The sequence below is a fragment of the Falco peregrinus genome, chromosome 2, assembly GCF_023634155.1.
Source record: "Falco peregrinus isolate bFalPer1 chromosome 2, bFalPer1.pri, whole genome shotgun sequence".
In the NCBI taxonomy this organism is placed as follows: Eukaryota; Metazoa; Chordata; class Aves; order Falconiformes; family Falconidae; genus Falco; species Falco peregrinus.
This window is the reverse complement of record NC_073722.1, coordinates 100,938,211-100,964,463: the sequence shown is the minus strand read 5'-3', so window position 1 is coordinate 100,964,463 and position 26,253 is coordinate 100,938,211. Positions and strand designations below refer to the sequence as shown.

The window sequence follows — 26,253 nt, the reverse complement described above, 5'->3', positions numbered from 1 at the left end:
GTTTCCTTTATTGTACTGTAATATAATAAACTGCATTTATTCTTGTCTTTGATTTGGAATTTGTTTTTGCTTGGTATCCAGTCAGTCAGCAAAACAGCCATGTACCTGGGTGAGCCTTTTGTTAAGCACCAATGCTAGTGCCAAGCCCTTGCACCCACCACCTTTGGCAGCAAAGGAGAAACCATGTGCTGATCCTCTAGAACAAGGAGACAAGATTACATCGATGCAAGCAATAACACCTCAGAGCAGAGATGTGCCATCAACACCTGGGATACAGTACAGCAATTAAAAGCTGAAGGTGCAAAGCAGAACATCTAGATTGTATTTGTACTCTATCTTTTTATTTTGTTTGTTTCTTGTAGCCTTTTGCATTTAGCTCCCAAAGCCTGAAGGTCTTAAACCTTTCTCCAGAAGACTTCTCTCAGTGTTGCTGTAAAGACTGCCTGGTGTTAGGGAACCAGCTGACTTAAGGTGACTTTGCTAAATGATGAAAGCCTGTGTCTATCACAGTGAAATTTGCCGGGGGGCAGCTCAGCACATGCCTGGGGAGCAGAGAGGCAACATGCACCTTCTGGTCACAAGGGCTCAGCCGAGGAGGAAGGAAGCACCAGGAGCAAGGGAGCCATCCCGCTCCGCAGGCACCGGCTGCAGCATGGCCCCTGGCTCTGGGCAGGCCCCATATCGTGACAGCCACTGCTTTTCTTCCTAAGGGTTTTGTTCTTCAGTTCATCCCCTGATGAGCTGATAAAAGCAACGACTGTTTCTTTCAAACGACTTTCAAAAGACAACTCGCTTAGGAAACTCCAGCTGGTAAATTCAGTTAGAACAGCAGCCAACTTCCCCGGTGGCAGGGCAAGCTGCAGAGAAATTACTGGGTTGCTGATGACTTTCATCACTGAAGTCTGTTTCAGAAGCCATGGAAACTCCTTCAGCATTCATAGCTGCAGCAACTTCATTACTTCAGACCTTTCAGCCTGTCCTCACCCTGACTCTTGCCCACCGCAGGAGATGGTGGTTCACAGCAGTGTTAAGACCCTCCTGAAACATTTCTCTCCAAGGGGCAGCAGTTTCCCAGAGGAGCCCCTCCTGTCAGTGGAATCCTGCAAAATCCCCCAAAAGCCCACAGTGACATTTGCCACCTTGGCTGAGTTCCCACAGGTCCAAGGCACAGAACTGCCGCTCCACACAACCAACTCAATAGCTACGCACCTGTGGCCTTCGCAGAGCCCCATGTGAAACCGCAGATCAGAGTTTCCAGTGCCCTCGTTTCCACTGATGGGACCAAGAGGCATCAACTACTCAATGAGTTGTAAGAGCAAGGTACAGAGCCAAGACCTGCGGTCTGACCTCAGAGCCTCTGGGGTTTCCTTATTTTTCCCTCTTTTAGCCAAAGTACATTAAAGCATATAAATATCATCCAGCTGGATGAGCAGGGAAAACCGCCTTTTTTCTTCTCCTTTCTTGGGGCCACACACCACAGACAGCAGCCTTGCTCAGTTCCAGATGTCTTCTAGGCAAATAGGCATTAAAATTGTAACTCCTAGCAGGACCGGGGGAAAGCTCAGCCTGTCTCCAGCATCTCCACCTCCCTCTTGCCAGATCGAGAGACCACACAGGGTTGGAGCCCTGCAGAACTGAGCAGCTAGAGCAGGTCCACACAGGAGGACTGGACATTGAGTAGCCCAAGACTCACGTGTCTGTGGTAGCACTACAAAAATCAACACCAGTAATAACGGCATTTTTGATAATACACATTTAGACTTTTGCATGGGGCAGCAGTCCCCAGAACAATCCCAAACTGGGAGACACAGAGGCAGCAAAGCCTCTTCTCCAGGCACAGCACTGATTCAGGGCCCCCAGCAGCAGGCTGTTTATCTCTTGGGTAAGAAACATCAGAGAAGACCCTTGCAACAACCTCTGAGCAGCTGTTGGCAGCTCTCGGGCAGGTCCTGCTGCCTGGACAGGACCAGTCACTGCTGGTACACGATGTACCCGGACTCTCTGGAATTGCACCAGATGCTTGGGAAGCCTGCACATGGACCGTGGATGATTCCACCTACAAGACTGGGGCGGCGGCTGGTCTCTACTGGGGCCATTTGTTCTGACAAAGCAAATTACCATCTGTCACCTGAGCACAGCAGTGGCTGTAACTGCAGAGAGTTGGTCTATCCCAGCTAACCTGTCCCGCCAGCACGGCATGAAAAGAACCCAAAGCCTGCAAGGGATACGCCGATCTTCTCCACAGGTAGGTGTTCGCAGCCTGGCTTGAAGGTAGCTCACTGTGGAGGAGCCAATCGAAAAAAGAAAACACCAAAGGATCTGAAACTTAAAAAGTAAAAGCTGTATAACAAAACCGATCATTGACCTCTTCAATTTTACTCTATCCTAAACATGAAATCATCAGGTGGTCTAGATATAGCCACCACACTTGATGATGCTTCCACTGCGCTGCTACATCAGCACGACAGGACAGCGTGGCTGCACGGCCAGGCTGCAGCAGGCGCCAGCAGCAGGACACCACTTCAGCCCCGTGGCCCTCCTTTCATATCCAGGAGCACATGGGTAACACCCAGGAGCGGAGAACAGAACGGCGGAAGAAATCTGGCTGTGCAGGCCCCCCGGGCTCGGTGGCACCCCCAGCGAAGGGGTCCAGTGGCCAGAGCCAGGGACTAACGCTGCATGAAGCCACCCAGGCAGCAGCACAGGGCTACATACATGTCCGGATGAGGTCTGGACGTGGTGTAACTGCGCTCAGGCACAGTGTAAGTGTAAGTGACACCCTAGCGCTTTCTCCTCCAGGATTAGGTCTCTGAAACAGGAGAGGCAAAGACCTTTCGTTCACAGCGAAGGTACCTTGCACCATGGTCACAGGAAAGGCAGGCTCCTATGTGAAGTGCTGTGAAGCATCCTCAAGCACTGGTATCATTTTCCCCTCTGCCTCCCCCTCCCCCCCAGAAGAAGCACCACTGAATCTTTTGCTTTTTTAAGGAAAATGTATTTTTGTGAAAATAGACTTTATTATAATAAAATTTGATATTAAATAAAATCATACCATGTCACCAACACTTGTGGACACTGTGCTGGCATCATTCACGTACCTCACGTAACTGTCCTTCTCAAAACAAGTACCCCACTGAAACATGCAAAGAAACAAACACTGAAAAGGATAGAAACCATGTAGTACAAAACTCTCCGTGGCTTAGAAAGGGATGTGTCTTAACTCAAGGAACACATCATCTCATATGAAAATAACTGCAAACTCTCCATCCCCAGCTCTGCTCTCCAAATGTTCCAACTCAGGAGCAGCCCACTGAAACAGCCAAATAAAACTGCGAAAGAGGCAGACAATAAATAAATAAATAGATAAATAAATAGATAAATAAATAAATAAGGCAAAGTCCCCAGCCAGTGTGTGGTCAAGGTGAACCAGCCAAGAGCAGCTTACAGCAGCCCACCTTAGAGGCAGAAGTATCAACACCCTTGCGGGTATCGCTCCTTCCTCCGTGGGAGTCCTCGTGCTGAAACATGACTGAGGCAGTGTGGGATGCTCCTAGGCACAGCTGCATATTTACAGGGTTACAGTACAAATAACTCACTCGTCAGCCCAGAGACAGCAAAGGGGATTCACGGGAACAGCAAAGTGCAAATTTTCTTTGCAGGAAGTGAAGGAGTTGACACAACCTCCTTTGGACCAGAGAAATACCAGGGGGTGTGTAGTACAAGGGGTCTCTTCCTAAGGGGCTGGGGCTTTGTTGGGAAAAGCCATTTAGCTAACTTACAGCCAGAATATATATTTTAAATTAAAATATTTACAGGGAACTGGTGCATTGAGGGCTGCATGGAGCAGGACACACTACGGTGGAGGTAGCTGTATCCTAGAGCTGAGGCCTCACGCCCCAGTGCCATGACACTGCGTTCAGAGCCACTGCCCATGCTGGGTGGGCACCCACAGCTGGGCTCTCAGCAGAGACCACAGCTCACAGACCCACTGAAGAGTTTTCTCTGTTCAACATACACTTTTTCCCTATGAAAATACTCTTATCAGCTTATTGCAGAGGGCTTCTCCTGAATTTTCAGTCTCTGTGTGGACTGCACAGGCAGTCTTTACAGAACAATAAATCACTTTTTAATTTTTCTTACTGGAACCAAGTTTTCTGAAGAGCTTTTTTCCTTTGAAGAAGAAGCCTCTCTTCTTTTTACTCTGACCAGGTACATCACTGCATTTGAGAACAGCCAGCGATGCCTGCTCTGGACACTGCTCACCCATGACAAGGCAGGAAGGTGGTAGAGTAGGAGGAATTGGTGAGGAGTCGCTCTGGTCAACCCACCCATCTGGATTTAACTGAGTGGGAAAAAGAGAAAACAAAAGAAAAAAAAAGCAGAAGTTAGAGCTAATGGAAGATATGCCAACACAAACCTTCAGATAAAGAAACCTGCCTTCTCCCCACCAGTCTAGTCTGCCCCTCAACCTGCATGGCTCAGCTCCTCTGTGTCATTGCAGATCCAGTTAGGAACTTTCCAGTGGATTTACACTTTTTTGTACCCCCTACCCAGACCCTGCCTGAGCTCAGACATCCTGAAATTCCTTAACCTTGGGCTAAGAACAGGACAGCAGGGAAATCCCACTGAGCACTTGGTGAAAGATGCTCCTTCACAGCTGAAGATGCTGTAAGTGAAGCACGGATGGATAGATACTGATGCATCCATGTATGCCTGCTGGCTGCCTGGGCCGGGGAAGCCTGGCGGGCTCTCAGCACACTCTAGGACACAAGGCAGGACATCAAGAAAAAACAGCCTAATAAGAACAAGAGCTGTGCAGGACCTTCAGAAGTTCAAGGAGGCTGGCTAAGCTGGGAGGCTTCTGCAACAGTGGCCACACTCTGTCACTGTAAGAGGAGAAATTCAGAGTCTTGTAAGGCTGCTCAGTATCCATCAGATCGAGTCGCGGGAGCGGCAAAAAGCAGTCTGGTGCTCTGCAGTGGCACCAATAATGGAGAAAAAGTTCATGATGGAGCAGGACACGGAGAAGTCTGGGATCAAGTGGCACACAGCAACTGACATATGTTCCTAAGTCATCTGAGCATTTGAGAATGTTACCTGGGATCCAGAGTCCCAAACGATGCATGGTACACTGCTCCTTTTGAAAAAGGCTTATTAGAAATCAGAGAGTACCCTAGTCCTGGGCTCGGTTTCCTTTCCACAAAGTACTAGCAGCAGGTCAGTTCCCAGCAACAGCCTTCTTTCCGTGACCTCCTGTCACTGGGTTTAGGTGTCTGGACAGTGACCGTTTGATCTGTCAGGGCAAGCTTTCCCAAGAAGCTGCAAAGTTCACCAGGGAAGAGGCTCTGGGTTTCTGAGGCCTAGGGGAGCATTTGTCCCACCGCCTTCTCTTCCACACAGCCTTCACAAACCAGCATCTTCCACGCACCCAGCTGTACATCCTGTCTTGGCATTACCCAAAACAACATGCCAGTGGCTGGAGCTGTGCCACGGAAAAGCCTTCTTCCCAGGGAAGTGGTGGAGTCACCATCCCTGGAGGTATTTAAAAGATGTGCAGATGTGGCACTTAGGGACATGGTTTAGTGGTGGACTTGGCAGTGTTGGGTTAACAGTCGGACTCAATGACCTTAAAGGTCTTTTCCAACCTAAATGATTCTACGATCCTCATCATCTCTCTGATTGGGTCCCACTAAGTCGGGGAGAGTCAAGCGCACGTCCCTTAAGAGTCTGTAAGTAGCCACAGGTCCAACAGGGGAGACAAGGTAGTGACACTGGCAGCAGGATGCTCTGCCTAGGGCAGAAGCATTGCTGAAGAGCAAAGGCATCAGCCCTGCACAGAAAATGTGAGAATCCCAGCAGCGGCTCGCAGCTCATCAGCAGGAGTGGATGTGCTTCAGCCCTGGTCCCACACTGTGCCTGGGGAAAGCTGCTGAACCAAGCAGGTGCACAGGTTTAGCATTACTGCCCTAACTATAGCACACTCACACTTATGTGCTGTGGGTTTATTTAACATTTCCTGGGGTCAAAAGCAGAAGCAGTAGTGCTTTATCACCCTGCTGCTGTTTCAGCACCCAACCTCCTGCGCGACAAAAGAACACAAAAAGCAGCTGTGACCTCTCCTCCCGCCACAGGCTGAAGTTATGCTGCTGTACTGCAGTCACTTCGCTCTGCTGCAGTAAGAAAGCACTTCTGGTACCAGACGAGCAAACAGCTGCTCTCTAGAGTCAGACTAAGTATGTACAATACCTGTCAAGTCAGTGTTGAGCACACAGGAGTACAGGGTTTTTAAAGAGCTCTGTCTTGGTGTGACTATATGACCCCTCCCAACCCCAGAAGGTTCAGAGTCAGCTACCTGTCTTGCAGCAATCACTTTAAACTGTCCCAGGGGATGGTGCCATCAGACTCTCTCTTACCTGAACCAGGGTCTCTGGCTATGGGAACAGAGACGTAACTCCTTTCCACCTCTTTGTTAGAGTTAAAAATACAGTGGCTGATTTTTCCTGAAAAAAATTCACACTATTTTCCCCTGGAAATCTTGTTCCACACACTTTCAGTGGCACTTCTATGACTCCCCAGATACTCAGCACTGTGTTGAAAGGCCAGCTACTGCCAAGGGCATGCAGCAGAGGGCTTGATGGCACAGCCTGCCCCTTTCAAAGCTGCACTCTGCCTGCGAGGTCCACTCCTCCAACTAACGCTGCAGCATCAACTGCAATCTTTGTATCCCCTGGCAGCACACACATGCAAGGTGCAACACTTGGTGTTGATGGCTCTAGCACCAGACAGGTCTGAGAAGTCTGGAAATAAATCTGAATCAATCTAGACAAACCATTTTCAGCCAGCAGTGCAAAATGTAGAGAGGCAAAGAGAAAAAGTAAGCCAGATGACTGCTAACTTGGTAGCCTGCTAGGTTAGCTGTGTGCAAAAGTAAGAACCCCCGGGTTCTGCTCCAGAAACTATTTACGTGTGGTGCAACAAAGAATCCCTGGATAGAATGCACAAAAGCACTTGGCTAACATCAGAAGAGGTCCACTAACATGCAGTAAGTGATCTCCCCTACGAAGCTCAGGCCTTGGGCTGTCTGGCTTAGCAGCCCCAGAGGATGTGGGAGTGATGTCAAGGCTGCTGGGCAGCCCGGGCAGCGGAGGCTTGGTGCCCATACACCACTGGAAACCATTTTTCTGGCAAAGGTGGGACAATTTCAGGGCAGATCTGAAGTGGCCCAACAAACCTTACACAATTTCTCCTTAGAGCTATGCATGAAAGACTGCATGCAAAATGAGAGGCAGGTACCCAGACCAACTCACAAATGTCACAATAATTTACTATAATAAGGATACTGCAGTATCAATATCATTATCAAATATTGAACATTTAAAAGGAAGTGACTAGCAGTTTCCTGTCTTTGTGGCTGTAAGTCCTGCTGATTCCCAGCTGTGGTATACGATACCCAGGCAGATTTCCACACACAGAGGCACGCTCACACACAAGCATGTGCAGATATTCTCAGAAGTCTCTATATGGCAGAAAAGCAACAGAACCAGTTCATAGATTCATCTGGTAAGAGACAAATGATACTAAAATTAGGGTTTCTTCTCTAAGAGAAACATGAAGGAAAAATTGCTCTGTCAAAATCCTGATAAAAGCTATTAGGGTTGATAAATAGAAGAGCCATGTTAGTTTTCAGGGGGTGGTTTTCAGTGTTCTTAGGTATTACTGATTTGCACAACTTCAGGAAAATGTTTTATTTGAAACTAAGAAAAACACAGATTCACTCCCACTGCCCCCCAAACCCAGAAGTTTCACACACACCCCAACTTCAAAATAGTTTCTTTAAGAGTTATCAGACAGAACAATTATCCACACAAGGTTGGTTTTAGGGACTAAATGTTACTACTTTAAGTTGATGGTGTGTGGAGGGTTTTCAGGACTATACTCAGGAAGGAGTAAAATCAAGCTGAATATGGCGTGTGCTCAGTCTGAGCAGGATCTTGCAAAGGCTAAATGAAGCTTTGGCTGTTGACGTGCTTGAACAGTGGTAGAAGGACCAAGCTGAAGTATAAAGCAGGTCTTTTCTAAACCTGAATATCCAGCACAGTCCAATCATGGTCCCCAAAACCACCAGATAATTGTTCCCAACAATTGCACTTCATACACTGAACAGATCACAGCTTGTCTTTAATATAGGACCAATCTGGCAGGTAAAACTCTGCCACCAGAGGGTTTGAAGGTGGACTTGCTAGCAAAGCCCCAAACCAGCCTGTCAAACTACAAGCAAGAGAAGGAGTAAACTACAGGTGTAGGACCCTTTAATAGGCTAGGCTGGGTGGGAGATTGAAGATGTCTTCTCACACAAACTTACATGGTTGCTCTCTCTCTCTCTATGTATCATTCATATCTATCACTGGACTCTTCTCTTCCTCATTCTCTGAAGAAAAAAAACCATCACGGGTGCATAATACAGGCAGAAATAAACACATAAAATCAATTAGAATCAAACACTTTCTGAAGGTGCTTTATAATCAGTCTTTGACAGAAACTGCATATCACTGATGCAAAAATACTCCCTCAACAGCCACAGCATTACAGCAACTGCTCCAAGTTGGTGAGCATGAGTGTTTCAGGGCCCTAGCTTGCAACCATAACTTCTTGGATACTCCTTTTTGTGCTGTATGTTTTATTGCTTAAATCTAATCCCCAAATGTTGTCAGTTTGAAAGTTAAACTGCTTAACTTTTTTCAATTGCCAGCATTTTAAGATATACTCAGAAATAATTCAAAATGATCCACCTTCCCCAGTTTAATTTGGAAAGTACATTGTCCTTATCCTAAGGCCTCTGGCATAGCAGCAGGGAGAAGGGAAGTATGAAGAACAGACAGGGTAAAAACACCAAATCCAAGAAGTTACAAGTGATTTAAAAATCATTCATGATCATGCTGGAGAAGCTTCTGTTAAGATTGGAACTAGCTTTAATCCAAGTCGAAAGTTCTGTCGTGATACCGTAGTGCACATGCATGCCCCTGATGTGTTAGATCTCAAGCTGGGACTGGTAAATTCGATGGGAGTCTGTTTTGCCATGCTTTCAGAAGATTCTTCTCCAGAAGCTGCCATGCATCTTTTGCCTTGGTGATTTTTTGCATTCCCCCCATCCCAAACAGCAGAAGCAAAGGTGCTTCTCTTTGTGTTGTATATGCAACAACACACTTTTACAAGCAAGTTCCTTAACTCTATGGAGTATGTCTGTGGAGTTTGGAAAGCCCCAGGCATGGCTGTATCACTGCAAGAGTTCATTCCAGCTCAGGGATGGCCCTCAGAATATGTATGTTTTACAGGAGGAGGTATTCCTTCTGCCTTACCCATCAAGTGTTCTGCCCATCGGTAGGGATGCTGTGATCGCTGTGACAGAGCCAAAAACTCAGTGCGTTCAGGTCCTGTCTCTCCTTGGCAATCACTAAACATACTTAAATGTAGTTAACTAATACAAGTTTGGTTATCAGCAGGGTAAATGTACCACTTGCAAAAGGGGGCAAACATGCCTTCCTCATTTGGAAGCTGGTAGACAGATCTGGATTGCAAAGTATAACTAGGAGGCAGGACTGCACACACAGTTAAAGAGCGCTAAGCTAGAATAAACCAGGACAGGTATCCTGGTGAAGCAGGGGGGCAGCAGGACAGGAGGCAGTCTGTCACTACACAGAAGCAGCCAACACCAAATCATGCCTAGATAGTTAATGTGGTTTCCCACTGAAATAAAATTGGCTTAATCATCATCAACTGAATTTTCAAAGTCCCCAGACTTCAGACAACAAAAAACAGCAGTTCATGGATCAGTTGAGTACCAAAACTACCCTGTCACTCCTGACCATCTTCCTGCTCTGCCGACCCGAAGTCAGAGCCAAACTGAAGAAAAATGGAAAGGTTTGAAAGGCAGGCAAGCCTGAAACACATCTATTTTATATGGGTTTGGTTTATCACATATGAAAGGCATTTCTGTTGAAAAGGAAAAATGGCCTGAACCATAGGAAAACAGCTCACAGCCCTGAGCATGCAGGAGTATCTGGGCCAAACTGCTGTGTCCAGGGAAACAGCCACCCACTGCTGAACCCAGCACCAGTGGAAAGCAGAGAGGAAAGCAGAGCAGCAGCAAGTGGCAGGGCAGCAAGCAGGAGCAGCTTGTACTGCCTGCTCAACAGCAGAACAGACAGGACCTTGTTACCCTGCTCTCAAACCCTGGCAGGAACAGCCTGTGATTCCCCAGCACAGACCAGCACTTACGGGCTGGGAGGAAAGGGATCCTGAGTATCCTAAACAGGTAAGCATAAGGGACCCAGACAGCTTCTGAGTTTAGAAGATGATCCAGCAAGCTATCCACAAACCTTATTGCTGAGACAGGCCTGCCACCTGCTCTTCATAACGCATCAAGGCTGTAGTGCAGACCCTGTACCCACAAAGCCCGAAATGCCTGGAAGCAAGAGATGGGGCTGCAGGTAGAAATGGGAGGTCGGTACAGAGAAAAAGAAGAGCCGAGCACAAAACATAGGACCAGGAATGCTGCAGAGGGCAGGAAAGCTAGGGTCACACCAGTGGTGACTTCAGCAGAGGAGGATTCAGGGCCACATACTTCCTTAAGGACTAGCTCAAACCCAATCTGGGCCTGCTCTTACACATTTTTATAGGTCTGGCACCACTTGACAGTGTCAATAACCTCCCAAGAAGAACTGAAGGCTGAGTACATGTGAGCTGGAAACAAACTGTGTCCCTCCCTGCCTCCCACTCTCTAGAACACAGCATGAGAGGTCCTGGCATGGTCAGGGAGGTGCTATGCTTTTGGTGTCACCCACTGAGGATAGACTGAACCTGGAAAATAATCCAGATCTCCTGCTTAAGCATTCATTTCAAGAGTATCAGCATCATAATGCAAGGGGTTTGTTCAACCTTTGGTTTCCCTACATCTGTGGGATGCTTTCAGAGACTTAGGATACATCCCACAGATCTGCTGGGAAACTTGCCAGTGCATTTCGGATTTATCTGTAAGCACCTCAGATGGCACTAAGATATTTCTAACTCAGGTATGTAGAAGAACATTGGTGTTTGGGTGTCGGTAACTCCAGAACGCTTTGCCATGGATGTGAGCATATCTGAGGAGTTTCATGTGTCTGGGGAGCTGGCTGAACTGCTTTGCTTTGCTTGCAGCAGTATTTCACCACTGACCCTTTTGTGGCTGCAAAGAATCTGCTGGTGGGACTGGAGATGCTCTTTAATCACCTGACCATAATGTGACTGAGGCTCCAGTGAATGTTGTTGCTTTGTGCCTCTTTCTGCACTACAGGTAAGTCTTCAAGAAGAGCTTCTAGCGCTCCCTTCTAAACTTTTAAGCATCTCCCATGGGATGAACTGAGCTGCATGCAATAATTTCAATGATTCCATCAGATGCTGCATGCTGCGCAATGTCCAATCTCCAGTCACATCACAATTTGGATGTCTGTAGTATGCAGCATCACACAATCTTACCTGGCTCTCAGCACTCAGCAGAAAAGCTTCTTTATCTTTTGAATGAAGTTCCTTGACCATGCCTCCATCAGAAGTTACAGCTTCCAAGAAGTTAGATGGGACAAGGCCTCTCTGCTGGTTCAGTTCTCCCTGCAAGATCAACATTCAGTTCTCCCATCAGGTTTCCTGGCTGATGGAGAAATAACAAACAGAGGAGCAGTCCCATGCAGAGAAGGCTAGGCTATGATCTGAGAGAAGCCCAGAAACACACTATGTTGGAAGGATCCTCAGCAAATTTCGTGACTCACATTCTTGCTTTGTTGTGGAACAATTCAGAGTGCAAAAATACAGAAGAGAGTAAAGGAAGAAAAGACAGCAGCAAGCCGTGACAAATGTATTCTAGCGACATGGTCACTTTTACAAACTCAAAAAATTTCCACAGCTATCCTGGAAGCAACTGGAATACGACTGTGCCACAAGTTTTCTAAAGGGCTTTGATTTTCTCTGGTATTTATTTATTTATTTTTTAAAGAATGAGGTACAATATCCTGTAGGCATTGCCTCCACGCTCACTGAGGTCCAGACCTGCAAGCCAAACTTGGGTGTATGCCTAAAAAGTGACTCCAGTTCAACAGCAAGTGGTTGGGTGAGACAAAACAACCCCAGCAAAGTTGTTTGGCCAGCACTACAAAAGAAGTCAAACAAAACTCACAGTGATCCCCTCCAGATTCTAGTTGGAGCGGAACCTCAACTTTGATGTCTGAAGACACACCACTTTCTGTGTGGAAAAGATGGATGATCCAAGGGCCAAGGGTCATGTCTAGCGTGCTGCTCACTGACAGGCACAGTCCGCAGGTATATACAGTAAATCACAACAGATACCAGTGCTTGTTGAAGTTGATACATTGCAGTGTGGCCCAATGGTGGGCATCATACATTTTCATTCTTATCTTACCATTTTAGCCTCCTGCCCTGGATAAGACCACGTGTCTGAGTGCTTGGTGACAAATTAACTTATAGCAGATACTGATTTAGCTGATGTATGTACAGAAAAATGCATCCCAGGCTTTGGGAAACCTGCAGTCAAGTTGTGCCAAGAAATAAACTCAGAACCATTTGGATAACTGGGTTTACAGGAGAAGCATGGACTGCCAGAAACAATCTGCCCTGCATTAAGCAGATACGGGTTTATTTATTTATCATTTTTTTCAAAAGCAGAATATTTTGTTCCCCGATTTCTGCTCTCCTGCCACTAGATGGACTCCAACGATTTCAGATGTAGCCACAGGAACTTCCCAACCAACACCCATACTTACATAATAGAATCCATCATCATCCATGGACCCAAACACAGTGATAACGTCCCCGGCACTGAAAGTCAGTTCAGCCTGCAAAGAGCAAGAGAACAGCAGTTACAGGAGAAACACTGCCTGGAATTTCTCACCAGAAACACATGGTCACCCTGGGCTGCTTGCACAATCTCATCCTGACGGAGCAAGGCCACTGTGTTAAGACTTGCAGGACCAGGAATCAAGAAAAGCAAATGAGGTGGGTAACTGCAGAATTCAGTGCTAAGGAAGCAGTTCCTAAATTAAGACAAGAGCAAAGTCTGTTTCTTATACCAAATTTTAATAAGGCTTCAAAATAGTACCCACCACCTGTTCTGGAAAGGTATGTTGAGAACAAGCTGAACAAGCACCAGAAATACGTTTCTTTAAACGTAAGTACTAAATCCCGCTCCCTTGGGTGAGCCTGTTCTGTATGCAATACTCCAGGATTAGTCACTAGTGGGAATGCATACAAATGGGAGGACTCGACCTGGAAACAGAACATTACCATGCAACACACATGATCCTTCACCATCACATCCGTCTGTCCCATCAGACACCCCAGCACACACTCCATAGAGCATAAGACCAAAAAAAAAAGGTGTAAGCAGCCTCCTCTTATGGAAGAAATCGCCCAGTTACAGCAAAAAAAGCTGCTCTAAGATAAAAAAGGTGGAGTCTCCAAACAGGCCGTGTCCCATTCAGGACACACTGGCTTTATAAGCACTTCACCAAAGCATTAGCTGGAAGGGACCTACCTCTAATATATTTACCTTATTATATCCCTAGTACTCAATTTACCTCTGGAGGCTGCAGGTTCCTCCTGTTGGCTGTGACTTTGTTCTAGCAGAAAGACACTTCTGTAGGGAACTTCACTCACAGACACACAGAATGGCACAGCTGATCCTATTACATCTTGGTGCAAGTTCACAAACAGCAGCTGCAGCCTTCTAGCAGAACAGGTAACCAAATTTTCTAGGAATGTGAACAGGAGCATCTCCAACAATGCAACAGAACTGCACCAGCTTGTTTCAATAATTTGAGCTCTGTCCACAGGGAAGGTTCTAGGAAGAGCAAGTCACTGCATAAAATACAGTCATCTTCTTGTTGAGAAGGGCTCAAAAGCGTTCTTTGGCCAGATACATGTTCTCATTGTATCTCTCCCAAGGTAATCCACCATCCCTAACACACTCTGTCCTCAGCAGCAGGCTGTCTTGCTCATGAGACACCCAGTTTGGGAGGCAAGCATTACCTGAACTGTGCCACCACTTGGCTATACATTCCTTTCTGGATACAATCTGATTCCAAACCCCACGTTTATGTTTGCTCACAGTAGATTAATACTGATATGGAGGAACAGAGAACAGAGCATGCTCTAATTTAGAAAGGTATTTTGCAAAAAGGATTCTGCATTGCAATCTTTGCACCTTAAACGGACTTAACCACAAAAATACTGTTGGGATTATATGTACGTACTGCTTGAAAGCAAGAACTTACAAGAGTGGTCCATTAAACTGGAGCTAAATCTTCTTGTTTGAACAAAGACCTACACAGGTATTTAAAACGAAGGACATGCTCCAAGACATGCTCATCTTAAGTATCAGAAGTCCATTCAAACCCTTAAGTAGGTTCTTCCTTTTTTCCAGAGTGTGCCCTGGATCAGTGCTAACAGCTGGGGCTGCTTCCTCCTGCCCCAGATCTGTTTAGTCCTGTCTAATCACTGGAGGATGCTACAAGGCCATGAGATGCTCACATAGTTCCGCTGAGACATATACTGAAAATCATTCGGGCTATATCGCTTCATATTCTTCACTGACAACTGAACTCTGTTATCAGAGAATGGATGACAGAACATATCAGCAAAGTCTACATTTAATGAATTCAGCCAACCCCTTTTTAGCAGCATTATTGCCAAACTGTAATTGTATCTGTTTTGATCAAAGTGCCAAGTGTCTTGGGACAGAAGAAAAAAAAGAGGGGGAAAAAGACATCTATAAATGAGTGAGCAGCTGGTGGTTACCTCTACATCTGCATTTGGAGAGCTCTCCTTAGGGTTATAGTCAAAGACAGCCACCATACTTCGAGGAGTCAGCAGTTCAGCTTCCAAGTCTTGATGTTTCTGTTCTGCAGGTCAAAAATAAAACAAAATATCCTGAGCCAGAAGTTCTAAGACAAAATCCAGTGTCACAGCAACTCATTCACCATTCTTGGAGCAGACCAAGCAAAGAGAATACTAGGGGGAAACTGAATGGGAGAAAGATTGTCGAGGCCCTACAGACATTTGGTAAAGCAGTTTCCTATCTCCTGTATCACCTCACAAGCACAGAAGTGGGAACATCTCCCCATTCCAGCACCTTGGTTTCCTGCCTATATATACATGCATGTTTTATTTTATGTTTTCTATTTATACACACACACATACATATGTGTGTGTATATATATGTACATACACACACACGCAGAGGACAGCAGTCTCTTGTAATGTCTTGAATACACATTTCTCCTCCCTCCATGCAATGATCTGCTACTGACCTACAAAATTTATCCTTCAGGTGCCACGGGAACAGCAAGAGCGCAGGACAGCACTGACCAGCAGCCCAGCCACAGTGCACAGAACTCAGCACATAGGGAAGCACAGGCCTCATCATCCAGGGAACACACTGCACTTTCTACAACCACCTGCTTGCTCAGCCCCATTACTTACAGACCTGCTCTGAGTCTACAAAAGCAAAGCCTGGTGTTACAGAAAGCACACATTGTCCAGTCCTTCATCTTATGGATTTAAACCCTGCTTCAAGTCAACATTGGAAGGGCCAACAAGAGGTGTGCAGGCTTGGCCTCTCTGGACATCAACAGATGATTGCACAGAGTGAGTGCTCTCTCAGGGGACCTTGGATTTGCTTAAAATCCAGCACCGTCAGGTGAGTAAGAGATTTCCATGTGACCACATGTACCCTTCACCTTCAGGCACTCCCTGTTTAGTCAAAGTCCACTGCACCCACAACTCAATTAAAAGAACTAAAACTCTTTTTCATGAGAACAACCATTTTCTTACAGCGCTCTGAAGCAGCACTACAGGGTCTTGCATTGGCCCTTGATTGCAAAATGCATCTGTATTATGATCATGCGCTATCTACTCATAGTTGGAAAGAGCAGTTCTCACCTGGATGAGACTTGTACGTCTCCTGTTTATCCAGCCCTGCTGGGGGAAGAAAGTGTCTCATCAGTGAGAGTTCATCTTTCAACAGTGACCACATGACATAACTGACAACAATAAAAAGAACAAAGACCACGGCAGCAAACAACAGAAGCAAACCATTCATGCAACTCAAAGTCTACACCAGTAACCATGACTCAGGGACGTAACAAGAAGCAGAGGTCAAGCTCCAAAACTATAAAAGACATCACTGTTGTTAAAAACTTAACACCAGCACAGGGATGGGCTCTCTTTCCACTTCCTAGCAGTCGTACAGAGACAAACATCTGAGGGTCCTGTAAGCAAGTAGTAAAAATTCAATGCAGTCTGTAATCCTATTGCAAAAATCAAAGAGGAAGCAGTGGATGACACAGACCTTTCTTGGAGCGTCTGGGTTTTGGAGGAGGGACGGTTTGGCGGCGTGGAGGTGGAGAAAATGTGCCATTTCCTTAATAAAAATCCAAAAAAGCAAATAAATAGACAAGAGAAACAGACAGTGAATGGAAAGTGAAAAGCATTTTGAAGAGTGAACAGGCAACAGAGTAGCATGACATGCCTCCCCTGGGAAGCAGACACCGATTTCTACGGGCAATGCCCAAATCTTCATTTCTCATACACGGACTCAGATGAGGCATGACCCACATCCCAAATACACATAGAAATACATATTGCATTTATGCCCATTAGCCATACCACAGTACACATTAGACAAAATTTGCTGCGCTTTATCTTTCAGAAGCAGCATCATAAGGACAAAATAAAACCTTATACTGTTAACAACTGAAAAATGCCGGGTGAGGTGCACCCCCAACTCACTCGGGTGAGACAAGATCTGGGGAGGTCTCTAGCTAAAGCTTCTGCCCTGAACAGGGCCAGTACTGGACGAGTCTCCCGAGGAGTGTGCAGGAAGAGCTGCCAGACCAACCCCTCCAAGGCATTTTCTTAGTTATGAGGCTGCAAGACTGGTTTATGGCAGCAGGAAAACAACAGAGGTACATACAGCCCAGATGCCTAAGGCAACAAGCTTTACTCTCTGCACGCATGCCTAAGGTATGCCTTTTTCCCTACCACCACAGTCCTGAAAACTTTCAAACCCACTATGATTCATGAAGTCTCAGAGCTAGTAATTCCTTTATTCTTCGAAGAGTACACAGTGGGACAGAGAGCCTTGTGTATCCCCACAGGGACAAAGGCCACCACAGGCATCTAGCCATCTCTGGGCACCAGAGGGTACACGCAGGAGAAACATTATGAATGCCTCAAGTGTGAGAAAGACTTACTCAAATCTCTCCTCTCCCTAGACATGAGAGAGGCCAAAGGACAAACACCTACCAGAAAGATCACACAGCCACAAAGTGAAAGCAACAGGCTCCATGGACCCCTTTGCTCTTCAGGATCAACCTTCCAGAGACCCACATTTAGCTGGGCACTGTCAGCCCTTAGCCTCTAGGGCTGGATACTGGGTCTCACTGCAGCGAAATGGAAACAAGTTGGATTGCTTCTTTTTCTCTTGAGTTTTTTGTTTTGTTTTGTTGGTTGGTTAGGTTTTTTTCCTCCACTGCCTGTGAGGAATTGACACAGTCAATGTCAGGGTTTACCTTTGCCATCAGACCCTCACTTGTGCTGTTGTACTCTGCTGACCTGGTAGGGAAAGAGTGGCCAGCCAAAACAAGAATTTCTTCTTGTTTTGGCAAGCGGAACAAGTCACACCGTTGCCACTGGTAGCACAGAGTACACAGAGAGGTGCAGGATGAGAGATGGTAGGGACAAGGGACAGGCATTGGGACACCAGTATGTCGACAGCAGTCTTGGGGCAGCTCACAGTCACTGAACAGCAGTCTAACTCAGCCTGAGCTGTGATGACTGCACATCCCAGGGAAGGTTCCTCTCCTCTCTCTGACTACACAAGTGGGAAGAAACCATAAAGTCTCTGCAGTGCACAAAACACTGAACCGTGTACTTCAGGGAGTGAGTAAGGAGGAATCGAAGGACCAGGTCTGCTCCTTGTACACTCCTGACTGCCCACCTTGCTGTCTCACACCCTTCCTTCCCTTTCCCCATGAGGCTCTCCCCATCCTCCTCCATTCTGAAGTCACGGATTCTGTCACCCAAGAGCAGGGTCACCCCTGTGGGTTCAAATACAGACTCACAAAGCAAAGGAGAGAACACAGAAGTGAAAACTCTTGCTCACATCCTTCAGCTGCTCTTCAAACTTTTTTGTTTCCCCTTCTCCAGCGAGGATCAGCCTCACACAATCCATGCTGAGTTCGCAGGCACAACCCTCAAGCACAGGAGCAGCTCCTCCAGCAGCTGCAAATGCAGCCTTGGGCAGCACTGTGCTGCAGCAGAGTCAGGTATGAACTGCAACCTCAGGACACCTGCCTCCCTCATCCATCAAGACCTCCCTGCTTGCTACTGCAATAACCACGAAACAAGCCTTCAGATCCTGGGGACCAGCCCTGGAGATTGTTGTGGTAGGCTGCACCGGCCACACAGCTTGACAGCATGACTGAGCTTTCCACACTGTCAGCAAAGAAGCATGCTGACAATAGCACAGCACAGACGTAATAAAGGAGATACAGTACCTATGGTCTCCATTGGGGTGTCGGCAGGCAGGAATCCTTGCTTTAGGAGCTGCTTCTTGATTTCGTTATTCTCCACCTGGACTTCTGAAACCATGTTGCATGGAATGTACCCCTCCCTTCCTGCACATTCACCCCTGTAAAAGCCATCAGCATCCTTGTCTCCACATACCTGCAAGGAGAAAAGACAGGCCAGACTGTTTACACTACAGCGACTGAGCTGCAAGGAGAAAGGGAAGCTAAGGAAACACCCAAGATGAAATCCCAAGGTTCATGCTGTCCCTGGAACATCAGATGGATCCATAGAGAGTAGATGTTTAGTACAGTGTCCTCTTACTTTCAGGATCTGTCCCTCCTTAAATGGGAGCTCCTCTTCTGCTGCATCAGGGTTAGGAGACATAGAAACAGGATCGTAGTCAAAGAGTGCCACAAATATTCTAATGCCATCATCTTTAACAGAGGTTTCTGAAGCAGTGCTCCTTGCAGGACCTGCGCGCAGACAGGGGACACACCAGAGATAACGTCAGCACCATCCTCCCACCACAGCCCTGCACGGCTCAAATACTGCCTACTGGCCTCTTCCCTGCCATTTCCAACAGCCGCCCTCTCTCCTGCTGCCCAGCTCTCTCCTCTTTGCCCACTCACCTGGACTAGACAGTAAAGGTTTCTGCATTTGGCTTCTTCTTACGCTCTTGTTCCCTCTTCTGCTGGGAGCCTGCCAGGTGGCTGTGCCAGGCAGTTCCTGGCCCCTAGGATCTTTATTACCGGACGCCTGCAACAGGAACCACCAAAGAGTTAGTAGCAGCCTCTGCCTTCCAACTCACGTGAACAGTGCTCAGCCCAAACGCACTCCACAAAGAGCAGCGCATCCAAATGCAACATTCCTCTTCAGGGACAATCTAGAGCTGAAAATACCAAGGAAGTAGGAAAACAGAACTAAGTACAGGCAGGCACCCCGCCAGGCACCAGTGACAATCCCCTCGGTGAGCGTGAGGACACAGCAAAGGGCATTTCAAGGGGAGGCAATGACATTACAGTCATCATCTACACAGAGCTTTCACAAATCAGCTTATTTCACCAGGGATTTTCATCTGGGTCTCACAGCCTCCTGCCATGGGGAGGAAGACCCAGTGAGAAAAGGAATACTGCATCGGTGACACTTGGTCAGTTAGCAGGAAAAGCAGAAGCAGGTAATACAAGAAAAGCCACGGAGCAGCACAGAACTACAGAATCTCTCAGATTTTTCTTCCAGACAATCCTAGAGGGTCCTTTCTCTGGACAGCACTGAACAAAGCAAGATACAGGCAGGCCAGGGAAGCAGAGGGAAGCTAATGCCACTGCAAGCTGCTTCAAAGCCAGAATAGGAAAAGTCACCCAACCCTTTTGTGCAAGGAGGTGCTACGTATCCCCTTCGAAGGATGTTCGAGCCTCCTTCTCCAGCCAGGTGACTTACAGTCCAGCTCCCAGCCCTGCTCCTCAGAACTGCTCTCACATCTCAGTGCTTCATTCTCCTGGCAGAAGAACCGCAGGCGCTGGCTCGGAGACCCAGCCCACTCCATCCCCTGCTCTTCCATCATCTCCAGTCTGGTCAGGTCCCTCCTGCCATCCGTGTGGGCAACCTCAGATTGACTGGAGCAATCACTCCAGTCCCCCTGACAGCTCTGGGACCTTTCTGGCCACAGCCTGCTCTCAGGGGGGGATGCACAGACTGAATCCTGATCATCTTCGGAGTCATATTCAATGTCTATTTCCAGGCTCCTGGGGCTGGAGCAGTGTGTTGCCGTCACAGCAGGTTCTGCAAACCCTGAAACCACTGCTTTCATGTGGCTTTTTCGTAAGGTGGCTTGTCTGGCACGACTGTACATATCAAACCCCTCCTTACCACCAGCACTGCTCACAATGTTCAGCTCTTCCCTGAGGCTAGGAGCTCTGTATAACCCACCTCCCATCTGACTGCAGTTGCCCAGCAGACGACTGCAGTGTTCTGTTAAATCATTCTGTCTCTTCCTACCCATCTCAGGCCGACTCCGGATCTTCTCTCGGTAATTATTTCCCTTCTTGCTCCAAGCAGGACTTGCCCCAGTCCCAGACTTCGGATCGTTCTCCTGGTAGCCCCAGTTCCAGTTTGCCTTCTTCTGACTCCAGACCAGCTGGACAAAAGCAGGATTTGCATGGGCAGCATCCCCTCTGCTCTCCTTAATGTCATGCTCCTCCTGTGGAGTCTGAGCAGACAGATCTGTGGAGGTGTTACTCCCATCTGCCTTTAGAAATGGCTCCTTGACGCTGAGCGCCTTCTCTGTTCTTCCTGAACGGTGGGTAAGTGTTTCCAAGGAGTCTTGAGGGTCTGCCTTTTCCTCCATAACACACTTCTCATCTTCATCTTCATCCTCATCCTCAGTCACTTCAGGGATGCTAAACAATTTCTTGCTGTGGTTCTTCTGAAGCGGGAGCTCCAGTATCCTCTCCAGAATCTCCTCATCGCTGTCAGTATCACAAAGATCCATCTGTACCCAGCCCCCGAGAAAAGCCACAGCCAGGACAAGCAAAGGAAAAAAGAGAGGAAATAAACATTAAAAAGAGAGGCAAAGTTACAGCTGATTCCCTCCCAGCACAGCAGGATGGAGCAGCGACGGTGGTCTGCAGCAAAGCAAGGGTAGGAAGCAAAAGAGAGCAATGGGTCTTCGGGCAAAAGACAATTAGATGAACTAGCAATGCAGCGGAAAGCGAGAAAGGCCAATGCATGGAAGAGCTCCCTCCCAGCTTCTGCCCCTACACACACAGCTATCTGCAACACCTTTCATCCTGCCCACTTGATTCCCCACAGTTTCAGCATCCCCTGGGATGGGAAGATGGGGCAGGAGAGGCACAGTTCCTCCGTGGACGTTTGCTGCAAGTTAGAGCTGACTGGGTTCCTCCATTCACAGGGATGAGTCTCACAGCCTGTGCACACAAGGACCCACAGTCTTCCCTTACCTCTCTGTCCTCGCACTCGAACAGAACGAAGTGACCCTGTGCAGCAAGACATCCCTTAGAGATGTTGCTGCTACAGGAAGCCCTTCCCTAGGCCCTTCCCATCATCTGTCAAGCTCCAGCTCTACAGTAGTTTACTGTCTGCAAATCCAGGTGAACAGAGTTGCCACAAATACACGTGAAAATCCTTTACCTGAAAAGGGTCACACAGACATGTACTTCACTTGCAGCAGGGCAAGACCCTGCCAGGTTATATCAAACACTGCTGAATTTTAAAGTTTGTCTTGGAGCAACTATAGAATTTATGTTTTTGTCTCTTACTACATTTATACTAAAATAAAAAAGGTGGAATCCCAGATGCATAGTGTAATTTAGATTGAAAGATACCTCTGGAGGTCTCTTGTTCAACTTCCCTGACAATTTATACCGTGACATGTTCTAAAACCATCTGCAAATAGTTTACAAAGCATGTGTAGCTGCTTTTGTTTTACACTACATTCATGAGCAGGCCTGTTCAGAGATAATTAAAAACTGAACCACAGTGGGGGGAAAAAAACAGGCAGTTGTAAGCTGCCTACTAATTATTCCAACCTCCATAATTTTTTCCAAGCAAAAGCTGGTCCTGAATTATGTTTAGAATTTGTTGAAGGGGCCTCCAGAGGTCTCCAGTTCAATCTCCTAATTGCAGCAGGACTGCTGCCAACAGTAAATCAGCCGAGGGCTTTACAACACCAAAGAATGGAGATTCTCCACCGCTCTGGGGACCTGTCCCAAGGCTGCACCATCCTCTTGGGAAAGAAGTTTTGTACTCATCTCCAACACGAACCTCCCAAAAAGCAGCTCATGACTGCCACCTCTTTTTATATCACCTGCCATGAACAAGACAACTTTGGCTCTCTCATCCTTTTAACCAACCTTCAAACAGTTGTAGGAAGCTACAAGATCTCCCACTAGCCTCTGTGACAGACCAAAAAAGCTCAGCTTCCTCAGATTCTCTTTACAGGGCATGTGCTCTAGGCTCCTACCTTGTTAGCACCCATTAGGGATATGCAAAATTCATAGATGCAACCATAAAATAATCCACTCTTATTTTAGCTGTTTACAAAAATGTGGGTTTTGATTTGAGTTTTAATACAATAAAAAGATTCAGAAATTAAACAACTTATTTGAGGTTAAACATTTTAAAAGCAGCACCCCTCCATTCTTTCATGCCCCAAATCCTGAAAGAGTTGGGTGAGGAGTCTTGAGATATGTTACTAAATAGAATTCTAGAAAACAGCCCTGCTGAGACCTGGCCCACTTCAGTCACCATCTTCCCTCACTCTACAAGGTAGCGTTGGGAGCTCTGTGCCCTAAAGCTTCCTGCTCCTGATGCCCTCTCCCCATTCAGCATCTTGTCATGATCACACCCTCAACTTGTCCCTGCCAGAATAGAAAAAAACCAGCACTTTTTCAGATCAAGCAGCACCAGTTTGCTCAACTCAACAAGATGTCCATGGGGTTTCAGTGTTCCTTTTGCAGAAAAAAAACCACACAAAAAAAACCCAACAAAAAAGCCCAAGCCAGAAACATTCAGGCCAATAAAACATCCAGGAAAAAAAGAGACAAAAAACAGCATTCTTGACTGTTCTTGTTTCCTCTTTTCTCCTTCCAGGAAAACTCTTTTCTTCCATTTTTTCCCCCAGTGCAATCCGAACAACTGGAAGCCCTTTCAACAACGCCTTCCCAGGCAGCCCCAGCATCTCCAGGCACGAGGCTCTCCTGGGACTCCTGACACACTGCAGTGCAGGTCCAACCTCCCCACCTGGGAAGCAGAACCCCCATCAGAAGGAGAAAAGGAGCAGCAGCAAATTTACTCCAGAATCATTACACTGTCTGCTATTGATCATCTAAAGCCCACCAGTCCCATCCCATCCATGCTGCAGGCTAGCAGCTATCCAGGTCAGCAACAACAAACTACATGTGTTCTTTGGTCATGTGAAAAAAACCAAACAAGGATGCTTTCTTGCTATATACAGGCATATCACATTTCTGGCAAATCTTTCTAATATCTCCGTCATTCAGCCTCAATACTTTCCCTCATGTACATTCACCTCAACTGCTGTAATTTGTATGATTACATACCACTTTCCAGTCATGCAGTTTTAAGCACATTGCCTGTCACAGATGCATTACAACACACTAACTAGATTTAGCTGTTTGAACTTATAACATGAATTAACATGATCGCTCACAGTTCCAACTCAATCAGTATTTCCTCACTTGCAACATTTGAGCTGCAAAGCCACGGCTCCACCCCTACAAGCCATCCCTTCCTACAGAGAGCACCAAGGTCTACGCAAAATAATCTACACTAAGTTACTCGCATTCAGGAGTGCTTGCAGGACTGAGGACAAAATATTACATGCCTGTTTTGCCTTAGGAGGGAAGGTGGGTTGGTACAGGATCTACAGATGGGTGGACTTTACAGATTCCTATGTGTTCACTGTTTATGTCTATATTAAGAACTTGATCAATAGGATTGATTTTTAACTCTGGGTTCTAAAGTTCATACTACATTGTGTGTTTTTCCAACTAATTAAACCCTGGGTACATCCATTACATATAAACACCCTTTCCCCTCACAAATAACTTGTATTTTTACTAGCTTAAGACAACACTCATAGTAAAAGCAGAGCAGGCAGGAACTTAGCCAAGCACTGCTGAGAGCGCTGGGCACAGACCAGTACCTCCTCCTGTGAACTGATGATATGGGATGGCTGCATTGGCGCTCCCCGCAAGCATGACTCTGCTAAAAGTTACCTTTTCCCCGTTCTCCCGGTAACATGGCTCTCTCTGGTCCCATTTCTTCTCTTCCAGAGCTTCTGAAGACAGTTCATCTTCTTCCTCTTCTTCCAAAATATCTGAAAGGTCAGAACTACGGCTGTGCTCAGCAAAAAGGGTCAGCTGTCGTCTTCCCATTTCGGATATTTTTTCTTCTTGCTATTGAAAAGCAAAACAGATTTCTTCAGTCCTCTCAGGCACTCTATTTCAGCAATAAAGTAGCATTTTACCTTTTTCTAGTACATATACAGCTGAAGTATGGCAGGAAATAAATTGGGCAACACCCAATGCAGCAATTGGCATGTGTGCACACACACAGAACCGACGGACACGTTTTATAGCCTGCAGAAGAACAGTACTGCATAAGGCTGTAAAACCTAAGGGTGTCAAATACAATCCACACCCCTCCATAGGCAGAGACATTCAACCAAGGTTAAACAAACCTCTCTTTTCACTCTGGACATTTCTTTGATCACTTCCTTGCCAAGGGACAATCTCGAGATCTCCTGGCAGCTGCTCCCACTCATGCTTGCATCTCTGAAGGTGCCATCTGTCCCCTCAGCCTGGCTGGGGGAGGGCAGAGGCTCTGGGCTCAAGTGTTTCTCCTTTATCTCTTTTTCTCTTTCAGCACTGAGACCTTTCGGTGACTCTTCCACAGAGCATGCATGGCAGGTCTCCATACGTATCTTCAGACTGCTGTTAGATGGACTTTCCAGTTCTGATGCTTTGGTTACAGATTGTTCTGCCTGGGAAACAAACAAAAAAAAAGGTCACCACAAAGAAACCTGGAGGAGGTATCACACAATACTTGTGCACCAAAAGGGGGCCCTTGCCACCCCAAACTCTCTGAAACACTGTGCATTCTGTGCTGTTGGCACATGAATATTTTGGCAGGCAATTTGCAGCTGGGAAGGTTGGCCAGCCCTGGAACAAACCCCTCTCTGCCATTAGCTGCAAGTACACACAAGGTCTTTCCACTGCTGCAGCTCTGGCCACTGCATGTGGCTCGTGTAAGCCACAGAAGTGTATTGACAATAACTAGTTTTACGGCAGCAAGAAGAGCCCAAGCTATACAAAAAGGTCATTTCCCACTCTTATCTGCCAGAGGAATGTCCTACACGCCAGCTTGCAGGTTAGCTTGAGCTGGAGGTGAGGACATTACCCCAGCACTTCTGGGAGCTGTGAAGAGAAGGGGAATTAATGAAGAACATACACAGAGAATACAACTGCACAGATTCATGGTTAGATCACCTAGTTGGATTACAGAAATTTTAAATTTTCATGTTTTCCAGTTGGTTCAGTCTGGTGTTTAAGAAAACCTCTGGGAGATGGAGGAGTGGAACCCCAAGAACAAGGAGGGTAAGGCAGGTGGGGGCCTTCATCAGCCACCCCTTTCTCTAACCCTCACTCTAGAATATGACAGCCTCCACTGTATTTTGCAATGGAGAACAACCTTGTCCCTATTTACAAAGTGTGCTCTGTATGTATTTACAGGATCAGACCCCTAGGGAGATTTACACACTGCAGTGTCTAGTTTCCAAATGTTCCCTGGGCTCAGGCAAAAGCCAGACAGGTCTAGATCTCATGTGTCATCTGACAGCTAGGATCTTTCTGCCCTGTTTCTCTTTGTTGACAGCCAAGTGAAGACACACATCTCAAGCAAGGAGGATGATGTGCATCCTGGAAGCACCCATTTTGCTCCACTGACAACAAAGGAGGCAAAGCAACTCATCCATGTTAGCCACCTACACCAGACATCTAAATATGTGCAAACAAATCACAACAACTGACCTGAGGTGCTGTGAGCAGAAAATGACCAGGGATTGAAGAATGACGATTTAAATTTTGCACTCAACATCTCAAT

At 46.8% G+C, this 26,253-nt stretch overlaps 1 protein-coding gene across 12 annotated transcripts in view; it reads right to left on the bottom strand.

Annotated features, from left to right (window-relative positions):
- Positions 1-2,995: 2,995 nt before the first annotated feature.
- The window catches only part of TSPOAP1 (TSPO associated protein 1), a 70,576-nt gene continuing 47,318 nt past the window's right edge, over positions 2,996-26,253 (bottom strand). For 4 of the 12 annotated variants that reach the window (XM_055797608.1, XM_055797618.1, XM_055797610.1 and 1 more), the window contains 12 exons: positions 24,833-25,135; positions 24,369-24,548; positions 19,976-21,100; positions 19,242-19,368; positions 18,934-19,085; positions 18,600-18,768; positions 16,391-16,462; positions 15,982-16,020; positions 14,839-14,942; positions 12,807-12,878; positions 11,512-11,640; positions 2,996-4,342 (listed from right to left, as the gene is read on the bottom strand). In XM_055797608.1, the coding sequence (XP_055653583.1) occupies positions 4,127-4,342; positions 11,512-11,640; positions 12,807-12,878; positions 14,839-14,942; positions 15,982-16,020; positions 16,391-16,462; positions 18,600-18,768; positions 18,934-19,085; positions 19,242-19,368; positions 19,976-21,100; positions 24,369-24,548; positions 24,833-25,135 (2,688 nt within the window). In that variant the 3' untranslated portion in view covers positions 2,996-4,126. Of the gene's footprint in view, positions 4,343-4,526; positions 8,429-11,511; positions 11,641-12,806; positions 12,879-14,838; positions 14,943-15,981; positions 16,021-16,390; positions 16,463-18,599; positions 18,769-18,933; positions 19,086-19,241; positions 19,369-19,975; positions 21,101-24,368; positions 24,549-24,832; positions 25,136-26,253 lie in introns of those variants that run through there. The other 8 variants (XM_055797616.1, XM_055797614.1, XM_055797609.1 and 5 more) reach the window with 8 other exon arrangements.